Source organism: Artemia franciscana, chromosome 4 (genome assembly GCF_032884065.1).
Source record: "Artemia franciscana chromosome 4, ASM3288406v1, whole genome shotgun sequence".
NCBI classification, from domain to species: Eukaryota; Metazoa; Arthropoda; class Branchiopoda; order Anostraca; family Artemiidae; genus Artemia; species Artemia franciscana.
In genome coordinates, this window is record NC_088866.1 from 5,122,881 (window position 1) to 5,145,839 (window position 22,959).

The window sequence follows — 22,959 nt, forward strand, 5'->3', positions numbered from 1 at the left end:
CTCAATTAATGAGTCTTTCATGTAAAGCTGTGGTGCTCAAACGTTTCGTTTATTATGGGAGATTGCTGCTTTCGTTTTAATGACTCACACTGAAAGGGAAATCGTTCCTGAGAAAGCTTCTAGTCCAAGTATGACATTTGTAGATTAGTCTCTAATTCCTGAGTTGAGCGTCCGCATTCCCAAAAAGTGACATCATCCGCATAATCCATTTCGGATATTGTTGAACTTGAAAGTTCAAATTCAGATATCATCAGCAGAAAAAGCAGAAGACTGAGAGGAGATCCCTGGGGTAGTCCTACCTCGAGTGTTTTCACTGATGAGAGTGACTGATTCAATGGCGTACAATAGCAAATTTCAACTATTGAATTGTGTTCGAAAGCTCATATTGAAACTAGTCACAATCAATTACATGTTTATTGGGCTTCAGAGCTCAATAACCTATGGACAATTTTATCTTTTATGAAGAGAAAGCTCTTAGAATATCTTATCTTTTGGTACAATCTAACAATACATTTTGTTAGCTTAAGAGGTTCTACGATTTTTTGCCATATTTCTATTTTATTTTTTTGTTAGAAATTCGTTTTCCTATTTAAAAGACATTCAATAGAGCATTATAATTACGATTTTTCAGTGAAATATTTCAATTAGTATCGATAAGCTTTAGTGAACTCGTGGCATAACGTAGCCACGCTTTAAACAAGCTTACTGCAATTAATTCGTGGTTTTAGCATTCAATAGCTCATTTCAATATTTGAATTTCTTTCAAAAGCGCTTATTGAATCCTATTGCAATCAATTATGTACTTACTGTGCTTTGAAACTAAATAAGCTGCAACTTGTCCTTTTATAAATAAAAAAAAACAATCTTGGGATGTCTTTCTATTAGCATTAGCAAATAATACTCTTTGCTAGTTTCAATGGTTCTATGGGATTTGCTTATTTTCAATTAACCTGTAGGAAATTACTTTGATATTCCAACCGCCTTCTATAGAGCAGAATAATTAGGCTTTTCAACATCTTATTGCAATAATTATCAATTATTGATATATAATATATATTATATATATATATATTGATAAATATTGATAATATATTGCAACATATTGCTGTTGAACACGGGGTGTAATCTAGCCCCACTTTCCGTAAGCTTATTCCAATTGATTTTTGCTGTTGAATACTACTATTACTACCAACTCACTACACCACCGAACCCCATGAGGCCAACATAGCTGCGCACGCTCCTCCTCCTTCCCATTCCGTCCATTTCCTCCCTCTTTACGCTATCACAAGAAGTTTCTGTTTCCCTTAAATCTTTCCTTATGACATCGTCCCTCTCCCATTGGATACGACCTGCTTTTCTTTTGGCCCTCGGTGGTTCGCCAAAATGGACTATCTTTGGTAATCTGACATGTTTCATCCGCAGAAAATGCCCTAGCCATCTCAATCCATTTCTCATTATAGCCTTAGAAAGCGGGATTGAACAACACTTTTCGCCTAATGATTGAGATGCGGTCAGTGAGTCTGGAATCCAAAACAATCAGTCAAATAGGCAGTTGCAATTATTGAATTGCTTTCAAAAGTGCTTTTTGAAACCAATTACAATTAATTATTTTCTTGTTGAGCTTCGGGGCTTAATAAGCTGTAATTTGTCCTTTTACAGATAAGGGATTTTTGGAATATTAACTATGAGGACAAGCTAACGGTATTTTTGTTAGTTTCAAAACTTCCATGGGCCGCAAATTATTATATTTTTGTACAAAAAAAATCATTTTATAAACAAACTAGGTTGAATAGAGCTTTTTTAATACTTTGCGCCAATGACATTTTGAATAATCGTGATTAATGGTGCTCTATCGAATCCCTTTTAAGCAAGAAAATAAGTTTCTCAGTCAAAAAATATTCTAAAAGCCTGTGGAACCTTGAAACTAACCGTAACTGTTTTTTGTTTAAACTAGTAGATAAAAGTTTCAAGAATTTCTATCCTTAAAAGAATTAATTGCAGCAAATGAATCTCAGAAGCACAACAAGCAAATAATTACCGCAATTCATTATAGTTACTTGGATTAGGTTTAAATATGTGTTTTTAAACAAAGTTTGCTAATTTCAATTGCCTACTGAACATGCAAATTCCAAGTATCAATAGCGATAAAATTATTGAGCGTGAGTTAGAGCACACTATTTATATTTATTCAATTAGTTATTATCATTTGCTACTGTAGCCTCTATTGAACGTTGGGTGGATCTTTGATAGACATATTATTTAAATCTCTCATTAATATTTTTTTCATCCTAGTTTGGCTTTAGTAAAAACGTTATCTTCTTCCTATCAAGCTTCAGGTTAGTGTTATCGCACTAAGGAAATCAGTACCACCGGAATCCTGTGATTTTTCACTTAAGAAGTTTGGTTCATCGTATGTGAAAGCTGTTGAGAGTTTTTGAAGCCAGTCATTAAGGTGATTTTCTTTGGTATCACAGTGGGTTTGATTTCAGCTTAGTAACACAGGACCCAGAGATTAAACTCAGCAGTGGGAATACAATACAATACCGACGTAAGGACCTTAGTAGTCAAGAAGCTTCGTTGACTCGAAACACGCATACATAGTCTAAGGGGTATGTTTCATGCAGTCGTATTTCTGACTGCATAAGATAGGGCTAATAGCCCTGTACCAAGATGATTCGAGGGATATGAAGTTGAACATGCAACACTGTATACGCTTCGACAGATTCTAATATATGTTTCTTGTGACAGATCTTAACAGATATATGCACTGGTAGAGCAGTCAATCAAGCTTTATCAAGATTCACAAAGAAAAAGCTATGGTTTCGACACTATTATAATGAAATATTTGGGACCAAGAAGAGAACATGTTATAGACGACGGCTCATTTTGTATTGTCTAAATATAATGTGACATCTGAAATTGCAAGGATTTAAGCTCCGGTCACTTTTTTCCTTACGAGGTCAATTATATAATGACTGGTAAAACTTTAAAAAAAAAAGTAGTAATGCAACCAGAGTAGCATGCCTGAAGGTTTTTAGTGAAATGAACAATATCCTAGCTCAAGGACTAAAGGGTGGTGATCCTATTTATTAATTGCAATACTTAGTAAAAAGCAAGTATTACACACATTAGAACAAACAGTCTTAAGCATAATCCTGTAGTAATTTATCCTACGTGCTCACGGATTGCGTTATGAGTCCTCGTCCAAGTTAAGCTAGTATTTTAGTCTGGTATAAGATAGCCTCGAAGAAAACGAAGGCTCAAGGATATGGATGTTGTTTTTCTTTGCAAAACTATCTCTAATTAGAAAAGATCCGCATAGATTTTTACTGGCGAACAAGAATCAAAAATAATACATGACAAAATTTACAGATAAACAGACAAAATATAAAATAGATTCCATAGTATTTGTTTAATGATGTTGTGTTTTTCAGTAATAATGAAGCGTGCTGTTAAATACGTCAAGGACTGATAAGGAGAAACTGCCCTTCAAATTTGAAATGAATGTTGTTTGTTCAAGGATAAAAAAGCTATGCCCCAGTCAAGGCTAAGAGTTTGTAAAATGTGTCCTAAAAAGTGAATTTTTCCTCTACATTCGACACATAATGGAGACTCTACAAGTATTAGTCTTCCAAGGGAACGTTTAGGATCTTCCTCAGAATTCGTTCTCTCTCACCAAAATAATTTGTATAACAGTGTATGGGCTAATTCCTATTTGTTTAATATTTGATCCTCGCTCCTTACGGTTATCGGGAATATCATGTTTGGTCTATTCTTGTTCTTTATACATGAATCACTTGTCGTTAAAGGCGCTACTGCATCAAGTAAAGTGGTGGGAAACATCATATTATACCTTTTAGTCACAGTAATTCTAAAACAACGTTTAAATTTTCCCTAATGCAACCTCAGGACTTTTTTGGTCTATAGTCAGAGTCTCTTAGGACCACGTAGTAGTCTTATTATCTATATAAAAAGGCAAGCCATTCTAAAATATTTTTAATTTCATCCCATACGATTTAATTTTTCTCCTCCCTTTAACTTTTACATAATCAATTTAGCATGTAGTGCACATATACATCGTTTATTCGACTCAAAATTCGCAGAAAACGCTACCTCATGGCTTAGAAAATAGGGATTCATGTCATATTTTTTACTTGCTTCTCATCAAATTTGTATAAATCGAAATCAAACTAATGAATTTTTAGAAGTTTTGCAAGTCCAGAGTGGTAGAGATAGTTTGAAAATTAATGTTAAGAAGACTAAGTTGCTAAGGCTAGTAAATAGTGAAGATGAAAAGGTAACGCTGGGTAACAGAAAGATCGATCAAACGGACAACTTCACTTACCTTGGTTGTATTATTAGTAAAGACGGTGGGAGCAGTGAAAATGTTAAATCTAGCATAGCCAAGGCTCAGGGTGATTCTTCACAGCTGAAAAAAGATTTGATGAATAAGAAGATGATTCTGCAAACTAAGGTTAGAATAACAGAAGCTACAGTGAAAAAATGGTCAAATATCGTCCTGAAGTATGAGCGCTCCAAAAAAGAGCAAAATTTGCTTGATGTTCTCCAGAGAAATCGCCTACGGATTATTTTGGGTTTCCGGCTGACTAAACGTGTTTCAAACAGTGGACTATACAAAATATGTGGTTCAATTGTGCTTTCTAGGGTTATAATGAGAGAAAGGCTTTGATGGCCAGGGGACGTTCAGCGGATGAAGGATGACAAATTGTCAAAGATTGTCCTTTTCAACCAACTGTCTAGGGCTAAACGGAAAGCAGATCTCCCGCTTTGGGGTGGGAGGGTGTCGTAAAGAAAGATTCAAGGGAAATGGAAACTTCCTGGAAGGGTGTAAAGAGGAAGGCTTTGAATAGGTTGGGATGGAGGAGGCACATACGTTGCTCTGTTGGCCTCAAGCACCATGGTACTGCGGTAAGGTGTTAGAAGTAGTAGTTGTAGGTGTGATAGACCCACTATGTATCTACTAAAGGAGATTATATAGATGGCGGAAATAAAAAATCCGGCGCTGCCACGTATTCCATAGATACAATTCTACTCGTATCTTCACTCACAATTGATTAAGCTAGAGTGTAGACTTTTAATAACGACTCTGAGTTTGTTCATTGTATCAGTACTTTTGAAGTTCCATAAAGTAAGAATTCCTTTTAATGTAAATGCTGCTATAGAAGATTAAGCCTAATGTTTACAAGACTTGGGCTAAAAATCTGATAGGCTTGGTAAAGAGAAATAGGATACCTATTTTAGGCTAATAGACTTTTTAGGCTATATATAACATTATCTGCTGGGTTTGTTACATTTGTATCACACCCCTCTCCTAATAGAGCTAGATACAGGATTAAGAGGTCCTAGTTTAATGGCCTCCCTCCCCTCTAAAGTTACCACTGTAAAATTCCTAAAACTACTATGAAAATTCCTGGTAAAATTCTAGTTAATTGACTTCTTGCTATCTCGGAAAGAGTTTAGGTTAGGAAAATGAAACTTTCAGGGATGGATCTACAGGCTAAAGTATATTCTGGGAAGGTATTTTAAAGTACCCACCTCTGCTCCTTCTCCCTCTAGAGGGCCCTGAACCTATTGAAATTTTGACAAAACAACATTTTACCTTAATTTTTAGTTACTAGTCACTTTTTTGCTGCCTTTAGTTCTGAAAATGCAATTCCTGTTATTTGAGTAGAATTTTGATCCATATCAATGTTTTTTTTCAAAATTTAGGGAATCTATTTACATATCTTTAAAACCTTGTAAAATTGGATTGAGCAAAGTTATGAAGCTGAAAACAATTTTGTTGTACTTCCATTAATCAGAAGATCTATTTTGCAAGGTTTCACTTTTATAGCACACACATTTTTAAAGGTCATCAAAGGTCAGGGCCCTCTAGTGGGAGAAGGAGCAGAGATAGGTACTTCAAAATACCTTCCCAGGACATAGGCTACTTTAGCCTGTAGACCCATCCTTGAAAGTTTCATTTTCTTAACCTATACCCTTTCTGAGATAGCAAGAAGTCAATTAACTAAAATTTTACTGATTTCCTAAATACTTAGTTCAGGCCTTAGCTATATTTTTCTTAAAAATATATCATTTTACATTATACCCCCCTAATGTGCAAATATATTTTTGAAGTAATATATCCTCTAGGCCTATTTATTTTGCTGTTCCTTGTTGATTTTACATGTTATCTGTGAAATTAGGCTAATTTTAAATAAAGAGTCAGTCAATGAAAATTCATAAACTGTTGGCTATATAGCCTAACTTGTCCTAGCCTATATTTCCATTAGGAAGGGTAGGTAAGTTAACACTTATAAGCTACCTAATTTAACTTGGAAGAAAGTGAATAGCCTATATCACTTGATACCTATTTTGGTAATGATCTAGAGTATCCCCTATGGGCTATTGAAAAGGAAATATGTCCAAAAAATTCTTTTACTTTATTATAGGCTATACAGAATAATTGTTGCCATTACATTTAGACTGCAGCTCAACTAGGATTTACCACCCCCCCCCTCTTAATTTTCCAATATAGGCCTAATGCCTAGATTAGGCTGATTATTTTTCATACATTCTGCCAATGCATCTTGCTTGTTTCAAATCATATAGCCTACCTATAAATTGATTCAGCTGTAATAAAACAAGAACCAGAAAAATACAAAAGTAACAGGCAGGAAATAAAAGAGTATTTAAATGGAACCCTAGTAGCCAACTAGTTAACCAATTAGGCCTATGCATTGCATGTAGAATTCTAGGTAAACTTGTAGTTTTCAGTATATTTAGCTAGGGTGAGTTAATAGGCTACCTCACTTGATGCCTTTTCTTATGCTCTTTCATCATTAAATAATCATATCTGGGGGAAATTCCTTTTTAAGCCCTTAATGGGGCCCAGGAAGCTAAAACCATTCATAAGCAATTAATCAAAATCATAAAAATATGATTTTTAATAAGCTGTCTAATGAGAATAAAAAAAAAGCTATTTACAGCTGATTCTGGAATAGTAAACAGTAAATTGTTGTTTTGAAACAAATTTATAGAAATTGAAAAATGAAATGACAAGTAAGTTTTTTTTTATAAAAGAGTTTTTAACTTTGGTTGCTATTGACTTATTTGAGTCCTTTTTGTGCTTAAAAGGTAATTCCCCCAAAAATCCATGAGAGGATAAAAATGCATCAACTGATGCATTCACTTTCATCCTATCTAAAGTATGTTATAAACAGGAAATTTACCAAATTCTATTATTAATTGGCTAAGATATAACCCCTAGAATTAGGGCTATTGACAAGGAAACCTGTTAATAAAATGATTCCTAGTTCATAACATGGAAGACCATGATGACTGCTACAAGTTTGTGGATGACCTGTCATTTATCCTGAAATATTTAGTACAAAACAGAGTTGTGATGCTGCAATTCAGTTCAAATTTTTTTTAGTGTTTTCACCAAAGAGTGCATGGAGCTAAATCTTGAGATTAATTGGAACAAGTCAAAGGTAATATGCTTTAACCTGCTAAAAAGCAATGTCATGGAGCCATCTATTCCCTCTTACAAACAGTATTAAGATCCTTGGAGTTACTTTCTCCAATGACTTCAGCTTTGCCACACATATTGACACTTTGGTTAAAAGTTTAAACACTAGTCTATAGACTTTAAATGGTATCTATAGGTTCAGTGCAAACACAGAGAGTATACCTTTGAGATTGCACATTCAAAGTTGTAAAAAACACTTTTCCAATTTGAAGTTTTCTCAAAATTCTGATTTACTTATTGCACCCACCAAGTCCAAAATAATCCAATTCCACCCTAAGCAAAATAATCTTAATGCAAGGCTAACTCTAAATGGAATAATTATTCCAGAGGACAATCAAATTAGTTATCTAGGCCTCACACTTGACCAAAAGCTTAAATTCCCCCTTCACATCACAAACACAATAAAAAAAATACTATAGAAAAATAAGAATAATGAAAAGACTACTTGCCACGCCTTGGGGCTGTAATGAGAAAACATTATTCCAATTTTATAAATCATGTGTAAGACTCAATATTGATTATAGCCTCATAGTTTATGGTGCTTGCACAAAGACCCATATGCAAAAAATTGAAACAGCACAAAATGATATAATCTGTCTCATATTTGGTCTTAGGAAACCAAAAAATGCTAAGTAGAGTGGACTATCACCAGTAAATGAAAGAAGAAGATTTCTTCTAATTAATTATCTTACAAAAATTGAAGCCAATAACTCTCATATCCTGTATAACTGGTTAAGAAATCCATCTATGTTTAGAAGCATTGCAAATGATTATGCCAATGCCCAGAGGAAATTCCCAGTGCCAGTAAAATCTATTGCACCCACATTACCCCCCCCCCATGGAGTTGGTCAATCCCCATAATAAATACTGATTTCTCAAAGTGGACTAAAAAACTTGCCCCCATTGCTTTCATACAGAAAAAATTTACCAAGCTTAACACACTTGCATATAAAACCATTTCCAAATTTTTGTTGATGTGTCCAAAATGAATGAGAAAGTGGCAAGTGGAGCATTTATTGCTCCACTTAGTGTGTCCACTTAGTGTATTTGAATGTAATATGATGAAGTCTGCACAGTATACCCTGCAATGTAAAATGTTAAAATGCTTTAAACACCACAAAATCTCACTATCAACCAAGAGTCTAGCTGACCATACCTTCACACAGAGCACAGAACTCAATGTATATTCTCTTATAATTCAACTCCTAGTATCAAAAGATTTATTGCAAGAAATCTGAACAGATTCAAGATAAATAAGGACAAACCAACTCAGTAGCTCTGTCTGTCTCACAGAGTGAGTCAAAAGGAAAAGGGCTGAATAGTCTCAACTGAAAAGCCTGCAGCTGCTGAAAAAGAAGAAGAAGAGGATATCAGGGACTGGCATATGCTGCAAAATTTTTGGGAGTCATAATGCCAGAAGGATTTAGGATTATCCCTAATATCCTCAGCCAATTTTTCCTCAAACCTTCTTGTCAACTGCTTGATTTTGTTGGTTGTCTGGTTACAAAACTTTTCAAACACTTGATAATTTTTTAGGTTTTTCTGTAACAATTCTATCCTTAATGTTTTCTGTCAATTAGATTACTTATTTTGGTTGTTAAAAAGGTGAACTTTTGGCCTGTTTAGCCCAAAAAAACTCTGGTGTAAGACTTTTCAGCATGCAAAATTTCAGTTTTCACATTAGACCAACTCTCATTAATATCATCAGTAATAAGCTGTTTCCAATAGATATTGGAAAATCTTTCAGAGACTAGTTTGTAATAGGCATTTTTTTTGTCAGTAAGAAGAAGGTTGTTTAGTAGGTGGACATAACTCCAAAATAATTACAACATGGTCACTTTGAATATTAATACAATATCCAAACAGCTATGGATATTACATTTTATATGAGAAGATCTGAATTGCTGAGAATAACCAGATCAAGAGTGTTGATAGCTTGACCCTCTCTGAAACAAGTGGGTTGAGAAATAGTTTGACAGAGATTTATCAAAGAGGACAGAAAGAAAAGGAGATTCCCTAATGTAAAAACTAGATCCATTGAATTTGAGGAAAATTGAAGTCCCCATGAAAGACCAGATCATGCTTTGCAAAATTTGACATCACATGTGATAGTATGGCAACCAAATTAGATTTAGAGTCCAAAACACTAGGGCTTAATATGCAATACTCAATTGCATATTAAATTTGCAATTGAGGATGTTTGGGTATGTAGTTTCACCCAAAGTAACTCAATTCCCTCATTATTCAGAGAATTAAGATAAATGAGACTAACCTTTAGTTTATCTCTTAAATATAAGCACACTCCATTGTGGCAATGTAGAGAATTCAAGTTTGAAAAAAGTTGGTAACCGTTGATTTGGATTGCATCAGGGGATAAGACTTGCAACTTCTGTAATTGCTGCTACATCCATCTTGGCCATAAAAATGCAAAACGAAAGTTTAGAAAGTTTATTAGGGGGACTATCAAAATTGGAACTAAGGAACTTCAGTCCTTGAGAGCTAGGAATTTGACTTGACACAGAACTGTCAAACAGTTTGTTGTAACAAACAATAGTAACCAAAACTCTAAAAAATGGAATTTTGGTACCAATAGCTACATCAAAAGAATCGCATTTTTAAGTTGATTTTAAATATGTAAGTTTCATCAAGTTTAGTCTTACCCATCAAAAGATACGAGCCTGAGAAAATTTGCATTATTTTAGAAAACAGGGGAAACTCCCCTAAAAGTCATAGAATCTTAACGAAAATCACACCATCAGATTCAGCATATCAGAGAACCCTACTGTAGAAGTTTCAAGCTCCTGTCTACAAAAATGTGGAATTTTATATTTTTGCCAGAAGGCAGATCATGGTTGCATGTTTGTTTGTTTTTTTGTTGTTTTTTTTTCCCAGGGGTGATCGTATAGACCCAGTTGTCCTAGAATGTTGTAAGAGGGCTCATTGTAATGGAAATGAAAAGTTCTAGTGCCCTTTTTAAGTGACCAAAAATATTGGAGGGCACCTAGGCCCCCTCCCACGCTAATTATTTTCCCAAAGTCAACAGATCAAAATTCTGAGACAGCCATTTTATTCAGCGTAGTCGAAAAACCTTATAACTATGTCTTTGGGGACGACTTACTCCCCCACAGTCCCCATGGGAGGGGTTACAAGTTCAAAACTTTGACCAGTGCTTACATATAGTAATGGTTATTGGGAAGTTCACAGGCGTTTTCAGGGATACTTTTTGGTTGGAGGCAGGGGTTGAGAAGAGGGGGATATGCTGGGGGAACTTCTTCATTGAGCAATTTGTCATGGAGGAAGAAAATTTCCATGAAGGGAGTGCAGGATTTACTAGCATTACTTAAAAAAAACAATGAAAAAATAAATATGAAAAAGTTTTTTTCAGCTGGAAGTAAGCAGCAGCATTAAAACTTAAAACGAACAGAAAGTATTACCCATATGAGTGGCTCGCCTCCTCCTATTACCTCGCTCTTTACACTAAAGTATTTTTAGTAATTTCAACTATTTATTCTGTGGCTTTTGTGATTCAGGGGTTATTCTTAATGAATTGGGACAAAATTTAGACTTTAGTGTAAAGAGCGAGGTACTGACGAGGGGGCGAACCCCCTCATATATGTAATAAAAACATGAGAATACAAAAGTTCTTTACGTAAGCTAATTTATAAGTTATGTATATCTTTTACTTATAAAAAGATTTGTAAAAAATTAAAAGTTCTAGTTGCCTTTTCAATTAACCGAAAATCGGAGGGCAACTTGGCTTCCTCCCCTGCTCTTTTTTCTCAAAATCATTCGATCAAACTACTCCCCCCTACTGAGGAAATTGGAAAACGGTAACCTTAATGTCGCATTTTCAGCATTTATTGCCTCTTGACCTTTGCAAAAATGGAAATAAACTTGATCACTATATTTTTTTAGGTCAAGCATGTCACAAAATGTCCTTTTCCTTCCAAAATGCAACCCTGGGCTTAGCTAGGTTATCCTGCTTGAAGAAAAAATAGTGCATTATGCTCTCATCTGTCTCACTCAAAGGACAAATATGTAGAACTGTCTAAAAGCTAATTGTTGGGTATGTAAATGTATTCTTTATCCATTGGATCTGCCCAGATAGGTGCTCCTTGGAATCCCTGGGAAAGATGGCAGTCCTTGCAGAGTGTAGCTATGACCTATACCTGCCATCTACTATTCACTGTTAACTATTCTTTTGCTATTTGATAATCAATTTTGGTACCATTTTCTTTGCAGAATGACTGACAGAAAAGCTGTTATCAAGAATGCTGACATGTCTGAAGAAATGCAACAAGATGCAGTTGATTGTGCAACTCAGGCCCTAGAAAAGTACAATATTGAAAAGGTATAACAGAAATTTATTGATAATAGAATTTTTGGCTATTTATTTCTTCAGTAGCTTGTTAAAAATATTTCATGCTGCATATCCCATTTCTTAACCAATCATGGTCGGGATTGTAGAATACTTGAGCAGAAAGGCAAATCGTGGACATGAATGGTTCTCCACCTTGTTGAAATGAGTCTCAGAGATTTAAATATACTGGAAGCCCCATAACAACGTCCCTGGGTCTGAACCCCCCAAAACTCCCACCTTCTGTACTAAGCATCGGCACTGTTTCTGTTTTTGAGAAAAACAGAAACAGAAAAAAACAGTTAGAAAAAAAAACAGAACAGAAACAGAAACAGGTCAAACAAAAACAGGCGACCTGTTTCTGTAATCTATTCTGTTTTTCGAAAAAACAGAAAAAAGCTGTTTAAAAAAAACAGCTGTTTTAACAGCTGTTTTTCCTGTTTTTTCCTTACTTCTTCTATTTCTAATAGGAAAGAAAACATCTTCTTGTTAAATCCTTGTAGTCACATACAAAAGATGAGCAACTTCGTGTAATTCAACACACTAGCGTATTTTTAGGGGGGGGGGGGGAATTTGTCATAAAATGTGTCCAATCGGGTGATACCAACGCTATATTCCTTTCAAGCTTAAATGTCATTTATAATTGACAATTTACCCTAGTTGCTCTTAGACCATTGCTTTAGCGGTAAACCATTGCTCAAAGCATATACCAACACTATATTCACCGCTTAAAGCACGGATGCTTTCAAGCCGAGGCTACTTAGACTGCTGCTTGCTAATATATACCAGACAGACACAGAGTCATCCCATCTAGCTTATGTCAAACGCTTAAGTTAGAGGTTATTTAAACCGTCGCTATAGCGGTAACCCATTGCTCTAAGCAAATACCAACGCTCTATAACGCTCTATGGTTAGACCATTGCTCAAGTGGTAATTACCCTCCACTACACACATACCAAGGTATGTGTGTAGTGCTTAAAGTACGGATGCCTTCAAGCCATGGCTTGTTGGACCGCTGTTCTAGCGGTAACCCATTGCTCTAAGTAAATACCAACGCTATATTCCTCTTTTATATGGGATTTCATTGAGCCAATGTTTGCCGTTTAAAGCACGAATCCTTAAAGCCGTCAATGGTTAGACCGTTCGCCAAGCGGTAATAGCTATCTGCTACACATATACCAACAGTAGAGACATTGTCATATGGGGTTCCCATCTAGCCCATGTCCACTGTATAGCATTCAAGCTTCTCTCTCTTTCTCTATCTCTCTCTTTCACTCAGATTTACCCCGGCGTGAATTAGCATGAGAGGTTGACTCTAGTTGAGCATTGTGGAGTGACATGCATGAGAGGAAAATTTTCAAGTAGTCAACCCGTAGTCAACGGGTTGACTCTATTTCGGCATTGTCAAGGGACATGCATGCACGGAGAGGTGTAGCATAAATGGGAGACAGTCACAACGGCAATCAAAGGGGTAAAATTAACCTTGACTGGGTTGCCCACTTAATTGGACAATCTGTCTTAGCTTTTTTCTACAATTGGCCATGACTTTGACTTTTCCCACAACTATTCCCTTTTTGTTTAAATTCAAAAATCAACGGTATCATGGTATCATGCCCGCTAGATATGCGTTTCGGTACGGTAGGTACGGGTAGGTATCATGCGTTTCGGTATCATGCCCGCTAGATAGCGCGGCATTTGAAAAAAACAAAACAGAAAACAGATAAAAAAAACAGAAACGGAAAAAAACAGATGAAAAAAAACAGAACAGAAACAGAAACAGGTAAAACAAAAACAGGTAGCCTGTTTCTGTTTTCTGTTCTGTTTTTTGTAAAAACAGGAACAGAAACAGGCAAGAAAAAACAGAAACAGAAAACAGAAACAGTGCCGATGCATATTCTGTACCCCAATATTGCAAATGTGGGAGTGTTGTACCTCTTTTGACTTTTGATCAGTGATGAATCATTTAGGTAATGGTCCTAAATCCAAAAATGCTAATTGTTGATTCTCGAGATTGCTGTATGGTTGTCCTAAATAAAAATACAGTGATTACAGATGTAGCCTACTGTGCTTTTTTTGATTCATGATCTTTCAGAGAGTATCTAGACAATGGTCCTGGATGGTTTTATGATAGTTATTAAAGCCTCACTTCTGCCTATTGTTATCAGGGCAATCACAAAGATGTTGTTACCACTTCTTGCACAGGAGGACTCTTCAAACTGAGTTGAGGATCAGGCTACAAAGGGTAGTTGCCTCTATGTTTCAGAGATGGTTTTGATTATCACCTAAGGTCTTGTTCAGAGGATCCCTGGCTGTTAAATTACAGTTTTGACTGTTTGGAAATCATAATAAAAACACAGGAAGGATTTATTGTGCAGATAGTTGAAGTTGGGCCTGGTTTCACTCCAAGTTGAAATCAGTTCTTCAAGGATTTTGAATATGTATGGCTGGAGAGTCCAAAGTCCTATCCTTGAGCCTGTGTCACTTCAACACCCTTCTTCAAACCCCCCTCTTTACTTATATAGATATTTTGGAGATATGTGATGATACATTTGAAGCTACAAACCGTTCCACATATCTTTAGTGAGAAATGGAGAGGAATTGTTTCCCCTCCTCCCTCTCTTTTCTGCAACACAAAATTCAATTGACTTTGCTGCTCGTAATAAAAAATCCATGAAAGTACAAATTTTCAAGAATACATTATTCCCATCAAGACTCAGTATATAACACAGAGTGGGGTTTCAGTTTCTTATAAACGAGGCCAATTTATTATTAGAATATAAAGAACAGAGAAAAAATTGGGATTTTTAAAAGGAGAGAGATATAAGAGATTTTAGTCTGGGAATGAGACTAGCTCATGGAAAAAAAAAAACAAAATCTTAGGATTCTGAACCTATACTGCATACATACCCCAGAGCAGAGAGACATATATGAAGCTTGACAAATTGGGAGTTCCCCCCTCCAACAGAACATTCCCTGAAAGTCCCAACTTAATCCTCCAGCTATGAGACAAGACAATACAGAATTATAAACACTATGAATTTGGGAACACTTGGTCACAAAGTAAGAAAATACCTCCTCCTCTGCCTTTCTTTGATTTTTTTTTTGTCCATCATTTAAAAAACCAAGGACTACTGACTTAGTTCTTATTCTGCTGGGAAATGTCGCAGTGCTCCTTTGATTAGCTATTATTATCCCTATTAAATTATATATATATATATATATATATATACTAGCTGTTGGGGTGGCGCTTCGCGCCACCCCAACACCTAGTTGGTGGGGGCGCTTCGCGCCAACCCCCAAGCCCCCCCGCGCGCGTTTTTAACTACGTAAAACTTGCGAATATACAACATTCTTCGCTGTCCCATTGTCTGTGCATCAATGGGAATCATGCATCATGGGAAAACAATCCGTATTCAGATCTATACCTCATGATTCTAATGATTGCCCTTGAGCTTTGTTGATGGTGATTGCTAATCGACCATTCCTTGTGTCGCCATCGTCATTTATATATCCCCCTGTGCCCCCCGGCGTCCCCGTTGTAGTTGTGTCCCTGTGTCCCGGTCGTCATTTATATTCCCTATGTCCCGTTCGTAATTTGTGTCCCGGTGTCCCAGTCTGTGATTTCTCTTTGAGCGTCCCGGTCGTCATTTATATTCCTTGTGTCCCGGTGTCCCGGTCGTCATTTGTGTCCCGGTGTCCCGGTCTGTATATACATTCGTTTTTGAATTGGTCTTTTTTTTTAGTTTTTTACCTTTTTTTAGTTTTTTTAGTTATACCTCATGATTCTAATGATTGCCCTTCATTTATATATCCCCCTGTGCCCCCCGGCGTCCCCGTTGTAGTTGTGTCCCTGTGTCCCGGTCGTCATTTATATTCCCTGTGTCCCGGTCGTGATTTGTATCCCGGTGTCCCGGTCTGTATATACATTCGGTTTTGAAATGGTATATGATGAAATAAATTTTTTTTATTTTTCCCCTTTTTTCTTTTTAGTTTTTTTTTGGTTTTTACTTTTTTCTTACTTTTTTAGTTTTTTTATTTTTTCTTTTTAGTTTTTTTTCTTTTTATTTTTTTTAGTTTTGCTTTTCTCCTTTATTTTTCACTTTTTTCCTTTTTTTAATTTTTTTTTATTTTTTAGTTTTTTTAGTTTTTTAGCTTTTTTAGTTTGTTTATTTGTTTTTATTTTTTTTTTTTTAGTTTTTTTGTAGTTTTTACCTTTTTTTTTAGTTTTTTTAGTTTTTTTTTTTTACTTATGTCCTGGTCGTCATTTATACTCCCTGTGACCCGGTGCTTTGTTGATGGTGATTGCTAATCGAACATTCCTTGTGTCCCGGTCGCTTTCTCTTTGACTGTCCCGGTCGTCATTTATATTCCCTATGTGCCGGTGTCCCGGTCGTCATTTGTGTCCCGATGTCCCGGTCTTTAATTTCGTCAGTCGAAAACATGACGTCAGTCAACACACAAACATGACGTCACCCGACAGACCCACACACACACAGACAACTTATTTATATATATATAGATATACTAGCTGTTGGAGTGGCGCTTCGCGCCACCCCAACACCTAGTTGGTGGGGCGCTTCGCGCCCCCCCAAGCCCCCCCGCTCGCGATATTACGCGCCATTGTAGTTGTGTCCCTGTGTCCCACATGTGAATAGAGATAGATATAAATATATGTTTTTAACTACGTAAAACATGCGAATATACAACATTCTTCGCTGTCCCATTGTCTGTGCATATAAATAGATTGTCAGGTTTACTGACTCTTGAACATGCAACATATAATTGTCCATGGGAAAAACAATCCGTATTCAGATCTATACCTCATTATTCTAATGATGTGTCCCTGTGTCCCGGTCGTCATTTATATTCCCTGTGTCCTGGTCGTCATTTGTGTCCCAGTTTGTAATTTCTCTTTGAGTGTCCCGGTCGTCATTTATATTCCCTGTGTCCCGGTCTTAATTTGTGTCCCGGTGTCCCGGTCTGTAATTTCTGTTCGAATAATCCCGGTGTCCCGGTCGTCATTTATATATCCCGCCTGTGCCCCCGGCGTCCCCGTTGTAGTTGTGTCTCTGTGTCCCGGTCGTCATTTATATTCCCTGTGTCCCGGTCGTGATTTGTGTCCGGGTGTCCCAGTCTGTAATTTCTCTTTGAGGTTCCCGGTCGTCACTTATATTCCCTCTGTCTCGGTCGTCATTTGTGTCCCGGTCTGTAATTTCTCTTTGAGTGTTTTTTCTTATTAGTTTTTTTTTTTTTAGTTTTTTACCTTTTTTCTTTTTTCAGTTTTCTTTTTCTTCTTTATTTTTCAGCGTCACTATGAAGTACATATCGACGAACCTTTTTTTTTTTTTTACTTAAATCTGGTAAGCATTGATGACCTTATCCAAGTCAAAATCCCAAACCCAATCATCATCGCTATCATTTTCAGTTTTGATATGTTTTGACTCTCGCTGTCCAGGTGGATTTTCATCTAACTGCGCTGTTTTGCGTTCTTTAGCCGCAAGCCTGTTTTCTTGCTGTTCTTGTGATTCCCCGGCACGCTTTCTTTTCTTACTTTCTCTATCAGCTGCAAGCCTGTTTTCTTGCTGTTCTTGTGATTCCTCGGAACGCTTTCTTTTCTTACTTTCTCTATCAGCAGCAAGTTTTTTGGCATAAACTCTTTGAGCAGCTTCCTCGGCTGTTGCCATTGTAGGTTCTTCAGTCATTTAAACATACAATTAAACATTTTTCCGTGAACAAATGTCTTAAATACCGTTAATGACGTCACCGTCATATCAAAAATGACGACAACTAACTTCATGACGTCAGTCGACACAGAAACATGACGTCACCTGACAGACAGACACACAGACAGACAACGTATTTTTATATATATAGATATATCAGTTACTATGGGTTAGAGTTCGTTCTTTACTATGTAAGACTAAATTATGGTATAGATCTATTTGTGTGCAGGGCTCTTGGGGTAAACGAACTAAGCGGTCGCGTAGGGTGCCGAGTGATAGGGGGCGTCATGAGCAAAGGACGCCCTGCGTGGCAAAGAGTGTCAGAGGCGCACTCTTTGTCGGGGGGAGAGACCGCTGCCGGGCGCCATGTAACTTAATCAAGACAAAATTATAAAATAATTACATAGTCTCTAAATCGATTTATATCACCTAAAGGATGGTGTGATTTTTTGGGCATGAAATTGCCTCAACTTGAAAATCCCTCTTGGTGCAACGCACATCAGTTGCTAATGATTTTATGGCACTGGAAAGACGTGTTTACGTTGGACAAGAAATTGTAATGATAATTCAAATGAAGCGCTTCGATAATGCCGACGAGTCCCTCTTGTCATGTATCGGTTCTGGTTTGAACCCTGTTCTGATTCGCACAAGCTTGCACAAAATAAATAGATATTATATCCTAAACACAAAATTTGGCAGTGGCCACATTGCACTCGAGCAGACAGGAGGAAAACTAACATAGATTCAGTTTCTTGTAAAGTAGGTTTTTATTGTAATTTAACTCTTAAGGAAATTGTTTAGTTTTACAAGACTTGTATAAAAAATGTTTAATCACAGAGTAAAGAATGCTTTACTTTATGGTTTGATTAGGACTCTTTCAATATGGAATAATTACGTTAGCGCAAAGAGATTGCAAAACAATTGTTAAGTTATGATTTCTCTGGAAATGGGAAAGAATACGCTGCGGCAGTGTGACGTCACAAGATCCGGCTGGACCCAAACAAATCTCTAACTTATAATGCCATTAATACTTATCAACTTAAATGAGCTTTGACAGTTAATTTAACAGTTAAATATGCCTCTAACCTTTATATACGCATTTAGACATGGATACATACACACATTCTGCAGACATTATTTCTGAATGGAATATACTCAGTTTAAAAAATGTCAAAAATATTCCAATGAAGGATAATGAGTTTAGAAGTGACTCAAACTGTTTTTGTGTTTAAATAGAAGTCTTTTAGTTTGAGGAAATTTGATGGAATGCGTTAGGTAAATGAAAGGCAAATGCATTTAATTTATTTATGGTGAGTTCCAAGACCCCGTTTTAGAGTAGCTGCAGCATGAAAAATATTATTCTATTAATATATTATTATTTTATTAATTATTATTCTATTAGTTATTCTATATTATAGTATTATTCTATAATATTAGACTGCATTCCGGATGTCAGCCACACAGAGCAAAAGACATTGGTGGTAAGATTCGTCAAAATTGCAGTGGATGGGAATGTGTTCATTGGGGAACATTTTTTAGGCTTTGTTCCTATTGCCAATTCTTCTGGTGAAGGCCTCACAGGAGTATTACTGAAAGAGTTGCAAACACGAGAAATCATTTAAATTACATAAGAGGTGAGGGACATCATAACGGCTCTACAATGAAAGGAAAGCATGTTAGGGTTCAGAAAAGGAACCGTGATTTAAATCCTTGTGCTTTTTACGTACCATGTTGAAATCACTCACTGAACCTTGTAATTAACGATGCTGCTCTTGCAATGCTGCGGTAGACTGTTTCAGCAAAATTCAAGAAATCTTCTATTTTTCTCAAGTTCTACTCACAGATGGAGTATTTTGGTTAATAACGTTTCAAATCTTATAGTAAAACTACTCTTAACATATGGTGGGAGAGTAGAATTGAGTCCTTGTTGCCTTTGAGGAACCATATTGAAGAATTATATTTTACCTTGTTTGAAGCTTCTCAATGCATTTGGTAGTCGGAGTTGGTAGAACCCGCCTTGGAGTACCAAGAACTCCGCCTTGGGACTTGCTAAGAAACTACAAAGCTTCCAGTTTCTGTGTTGCTTAGTAACATGGCACGTGATCCTGCACAAAACAAATATAGTGAATAAGTCGTTGCAAAAAGTCACGAATGATTTGCGAAGTTCGATGGATCTAATTGAAAGTGTGCAATTATTTCTTACCAAGATGAGATCTGGTAAAGGAGTAAACAACGTAATCACCAATGCTATGGAGCTTACAGAAAAAAATCGGTATTGTTTCAGAGTTTGAAAAAGAAACCACAGTCCGCCTAAAGAAAAAAAATTCTTATCAGATGGAAGATGAAACTGTAAATTCTGTAGAACATTCATTTAAGGTCAATATCTGTTTTTGTCAGGCTAGACTCTGTAATATCCTCACTAAAGGAGAGATTTGAACTAATGGAAAACCATAGTGGAAGTTTTAAATTTCTCTACCACATTCAAAGCTTGCAGAATTTCGTGGATAAAGAAGAATTGAAGAAATCCTTTAAACATCTTCAGATCGTCTTGAGTGAAGGAGAAAACTGCAATGTGAACTGTGACGAGTTGTTTGAGGAGTAACAAATTTTCGCAGATATGCTGCCCTCTGAGAGTCCCCCAGTTCAAGCTTTGTCGTATATAATAGACATGGTTATATAGACACTTCCCCAAACGTTTTTATTGCACTGAGAATTCTATTAATGCTTCCAGTACCACTTGCCAATGTTGAAAGGTCCAAGATAAAGGTAAAAAAAACTTACTTAAGATCTAAGTTAAGTCAAGATCGACTGAGTGGGCTTGCATTCATGGCCATTGAAAATGACGTGCTAAGTGAATTCAATACGGACAGACTGCTCAATGAGTTTTCAAACATGAAAGCTAGAAAAATCTGTTTTCCATCATAAAAAGTTGTGTGTTGATTTGTTTTATAAGTAATGTGTTCAACAGATAAATTGTGAATCATTTTTAACACCCCATTTTTAATAAATCACCTTGTTGCTTAGTGAAATATTCCATTTCAATATTTAAGTTAGAATTATACTACTCAATAAAAGTTTATTTATTTTTACTGTTACACAATTACTAGAAAACCCTGCACATCTTACTTTAAGGGCATATAATTATACTTTGGTCTACCGGGGGGGGGGGGGCGAAGAATAGTCCGCTTAGCAGAAAAAACGTCTATGGTCGGCCCTGTGTGTGTGTATTTATATATGTTTTATTCCAGTATAATATATACACCTATACAGTATAACAAATTCCCTGATTCCCAGTATAATATATACATGTATAATTCTTTTCTGGGGAAGATACTTAAACTCTAAGGAGTGTTGGTTTTTGTGACTAGATAGTGCATTGAAAAGCATATTTTTATTAAATAGTCTAGGAGGCTGAGAAATTGACCAAGAAGGGATTAAGGGGGCGGCAACCCCGTGAAGTCGATATTAGAAGGCACAAAACAATATGAAAAATCATACTTTGGTATGTTGATGTGCAAATGAAAAAAGTCATCAAAATTCTAAGAACCGAGTAAAAAATTGATTGCTATATGTCTTATAGGGTACAACCCCTAATAGCATTTTTTTTTTAGGACATTGCAGCATATATCAAGAAGGAATTTGACAAAAAGTACAACCCAACCTGGCACTGTATTGTAGGAAGAAACTTCGGAAGTTATGTGACACACGAGACACGTCATTTTATATACTTTTACTTAGGACAAGTGGCTATTTTATTGTTTAAAAGCGGTTGATAGTGGCAACCATTTTTTTGTTTTGTTAATTATTCAATTGGTCATACATGATTTACCTGCTATTTTGGTCACAATTTCGTTAATATTTTAACTGAGACTGAGAGAATGAGACTTGCTAAGATCTAACCTAGCTGCCATAAATTTTTCTTCTTTTTTTGAAAATATTTACAAATAAATGTACCGTAATATATATTTTGTTTTGTGGTTCGTTTCAAAATAAATGTCCACCCACTTAGTTTAGTATGAGATTAGCGTTTTTGCCTGAAGAAAGATAGAGTACATTTAAAACACATATCTAACTATGTGGTTTAGTGTTAAACAGAGATTAGACTTTTAAATTGAAAAATGATAAAAGACAGAAGTTTTATTTGTGCAATTTATGAGGTATATTGCCGATGAAAGATAAGATAAACAATCCCACTCCCCACCGAAAAAGTCTCATGCAGTTTTGGTTCTGAACCTTTTTTTTTATTTTCCCCCTTTCCCACATACAATTCCGCGGTAAATTCAACTTTTTTTGTATGGCTTGGCAGTTTATTTTACCCTCTTATTGACCTCATGAAAAACAAAAACCAATTACTAAGTTTGATCTTGTATACACAGAATGCCATAACTGTAAAAAGCAATGCCTCTCCACATTTCTCTTCTATTAAATTCTATTGATAATACTAACATATCATTAGTATTCTATAATATTAATAATACTAATCAATACGTTTATATAATTAATTATTAAGTTATTGAATGTATTAATATCGAATAATATTAATTACAGTAATATAATTTATAAATTGTAATAAATAAAGTTTTAAAAGCTATTCATTTGTAATTCTCTGTAATTTGGCACTCTCATTGCTCAGAAGTATATATATATATATATATATATATATATATATATATATATATATATATATATATATATATATATATATATATATATATATATATATATATATATATATATATATTTATTTACGTACTCAACCCCTCTTTATCAACATAGACAAGATTTTAGTTAGTGTCAAGAGCGAGAATTTATGTGTAGAATACACAAACTGCTGTAAAACATTCCCTCTTCAGGTCAGGACTGAGCATACTTTGACAATTTTAGAGCTTAACTAAGGGTGGAGGTGTCTTGGGCTAAAACTTTGAACCCTTTGCTGTTGTAAGGAACTTGTATTGTCATACACTCCCTTCCAAAAATGTTTGTTTTCATTTCTTGATATTACTTTAATCAATCGGAATTGTATATAAAAGCAAGTTTATTGTCGTTAAATGAATGTATTGGTTTTTTGAATGCATAGATAGAATTAGTTCTAGTGTAAGAGAGCCTGTAGGTCAAGACCAAGTAACTGAAAGGGATGTGCAATGATATGGGTAAATCAAGGACTCATGCACCATGGCATATCTAGGGTTGGATCTGAAAAGTTAATTAAGCCTGGATGAGAGACCCATCGGTGGTGAAGTAATCAAGGTTTCTTCACTTCCATCTTCAAATTGTGAAGTTTGATATTTTGAAGTAATCAATGTGAAAAAGATTCTTTATTGTTTGAACATATAAATTAGAGTTCTGGG

General features: G+C 35.7%; 2 protein-coding genes across 2 annotated transcripts in view; one reads left to right on the top strand and one right to left on the bottom strand.

The window, feature by feature from the left end:
• LOC136025891 (uncharacterized) overlaps nucleotides 1-22,959 on the bottom strand; it is a 99,977-nt gene that overhangs the window by 35,357 nt on the left and 41,661 nt on the right. The gene's annotated exons all lie outside the window — the stretch shown is intronic.
• LOC136025895 (dynein light chain 1, cytoplasmic) lies at nucleotides 5,011-21,619 on the top strand. The gene is made up of 3 exons (XM_065701948.1): nucleotides 5,011-5,149; nucleotides 11,774-11,882; nucleotides 21,223-21,619. Exons 2-3 carry the CDS (start codon nucleotides 11,775-11,777, stop codon nucleotides 21,382-21,384), a joined length of 270 nt encoding a protein of 89 aa, XP_065558020.1. The 5' UTR covers nucleotides 5,011-5,149; nucleotide 11,774; the 3' UTR covers nucleotides 21,385-21,619.

Coding starts and splice junctions, on each gene's coding strand:
- LOC136025895 (XM_065701948.1), top strand. CDS start 11,775: ATGACTGACAGAAAAGCTGTTATCAAGAATGCTGACATGTCTGAAGAA. Junction 11,883..21,222: donor AAAAGTACAATATTGAAAAG/GTATAACAGAAA, acceptor TTTTTTTTTTAG/GACATTGCAGCATATATCAA.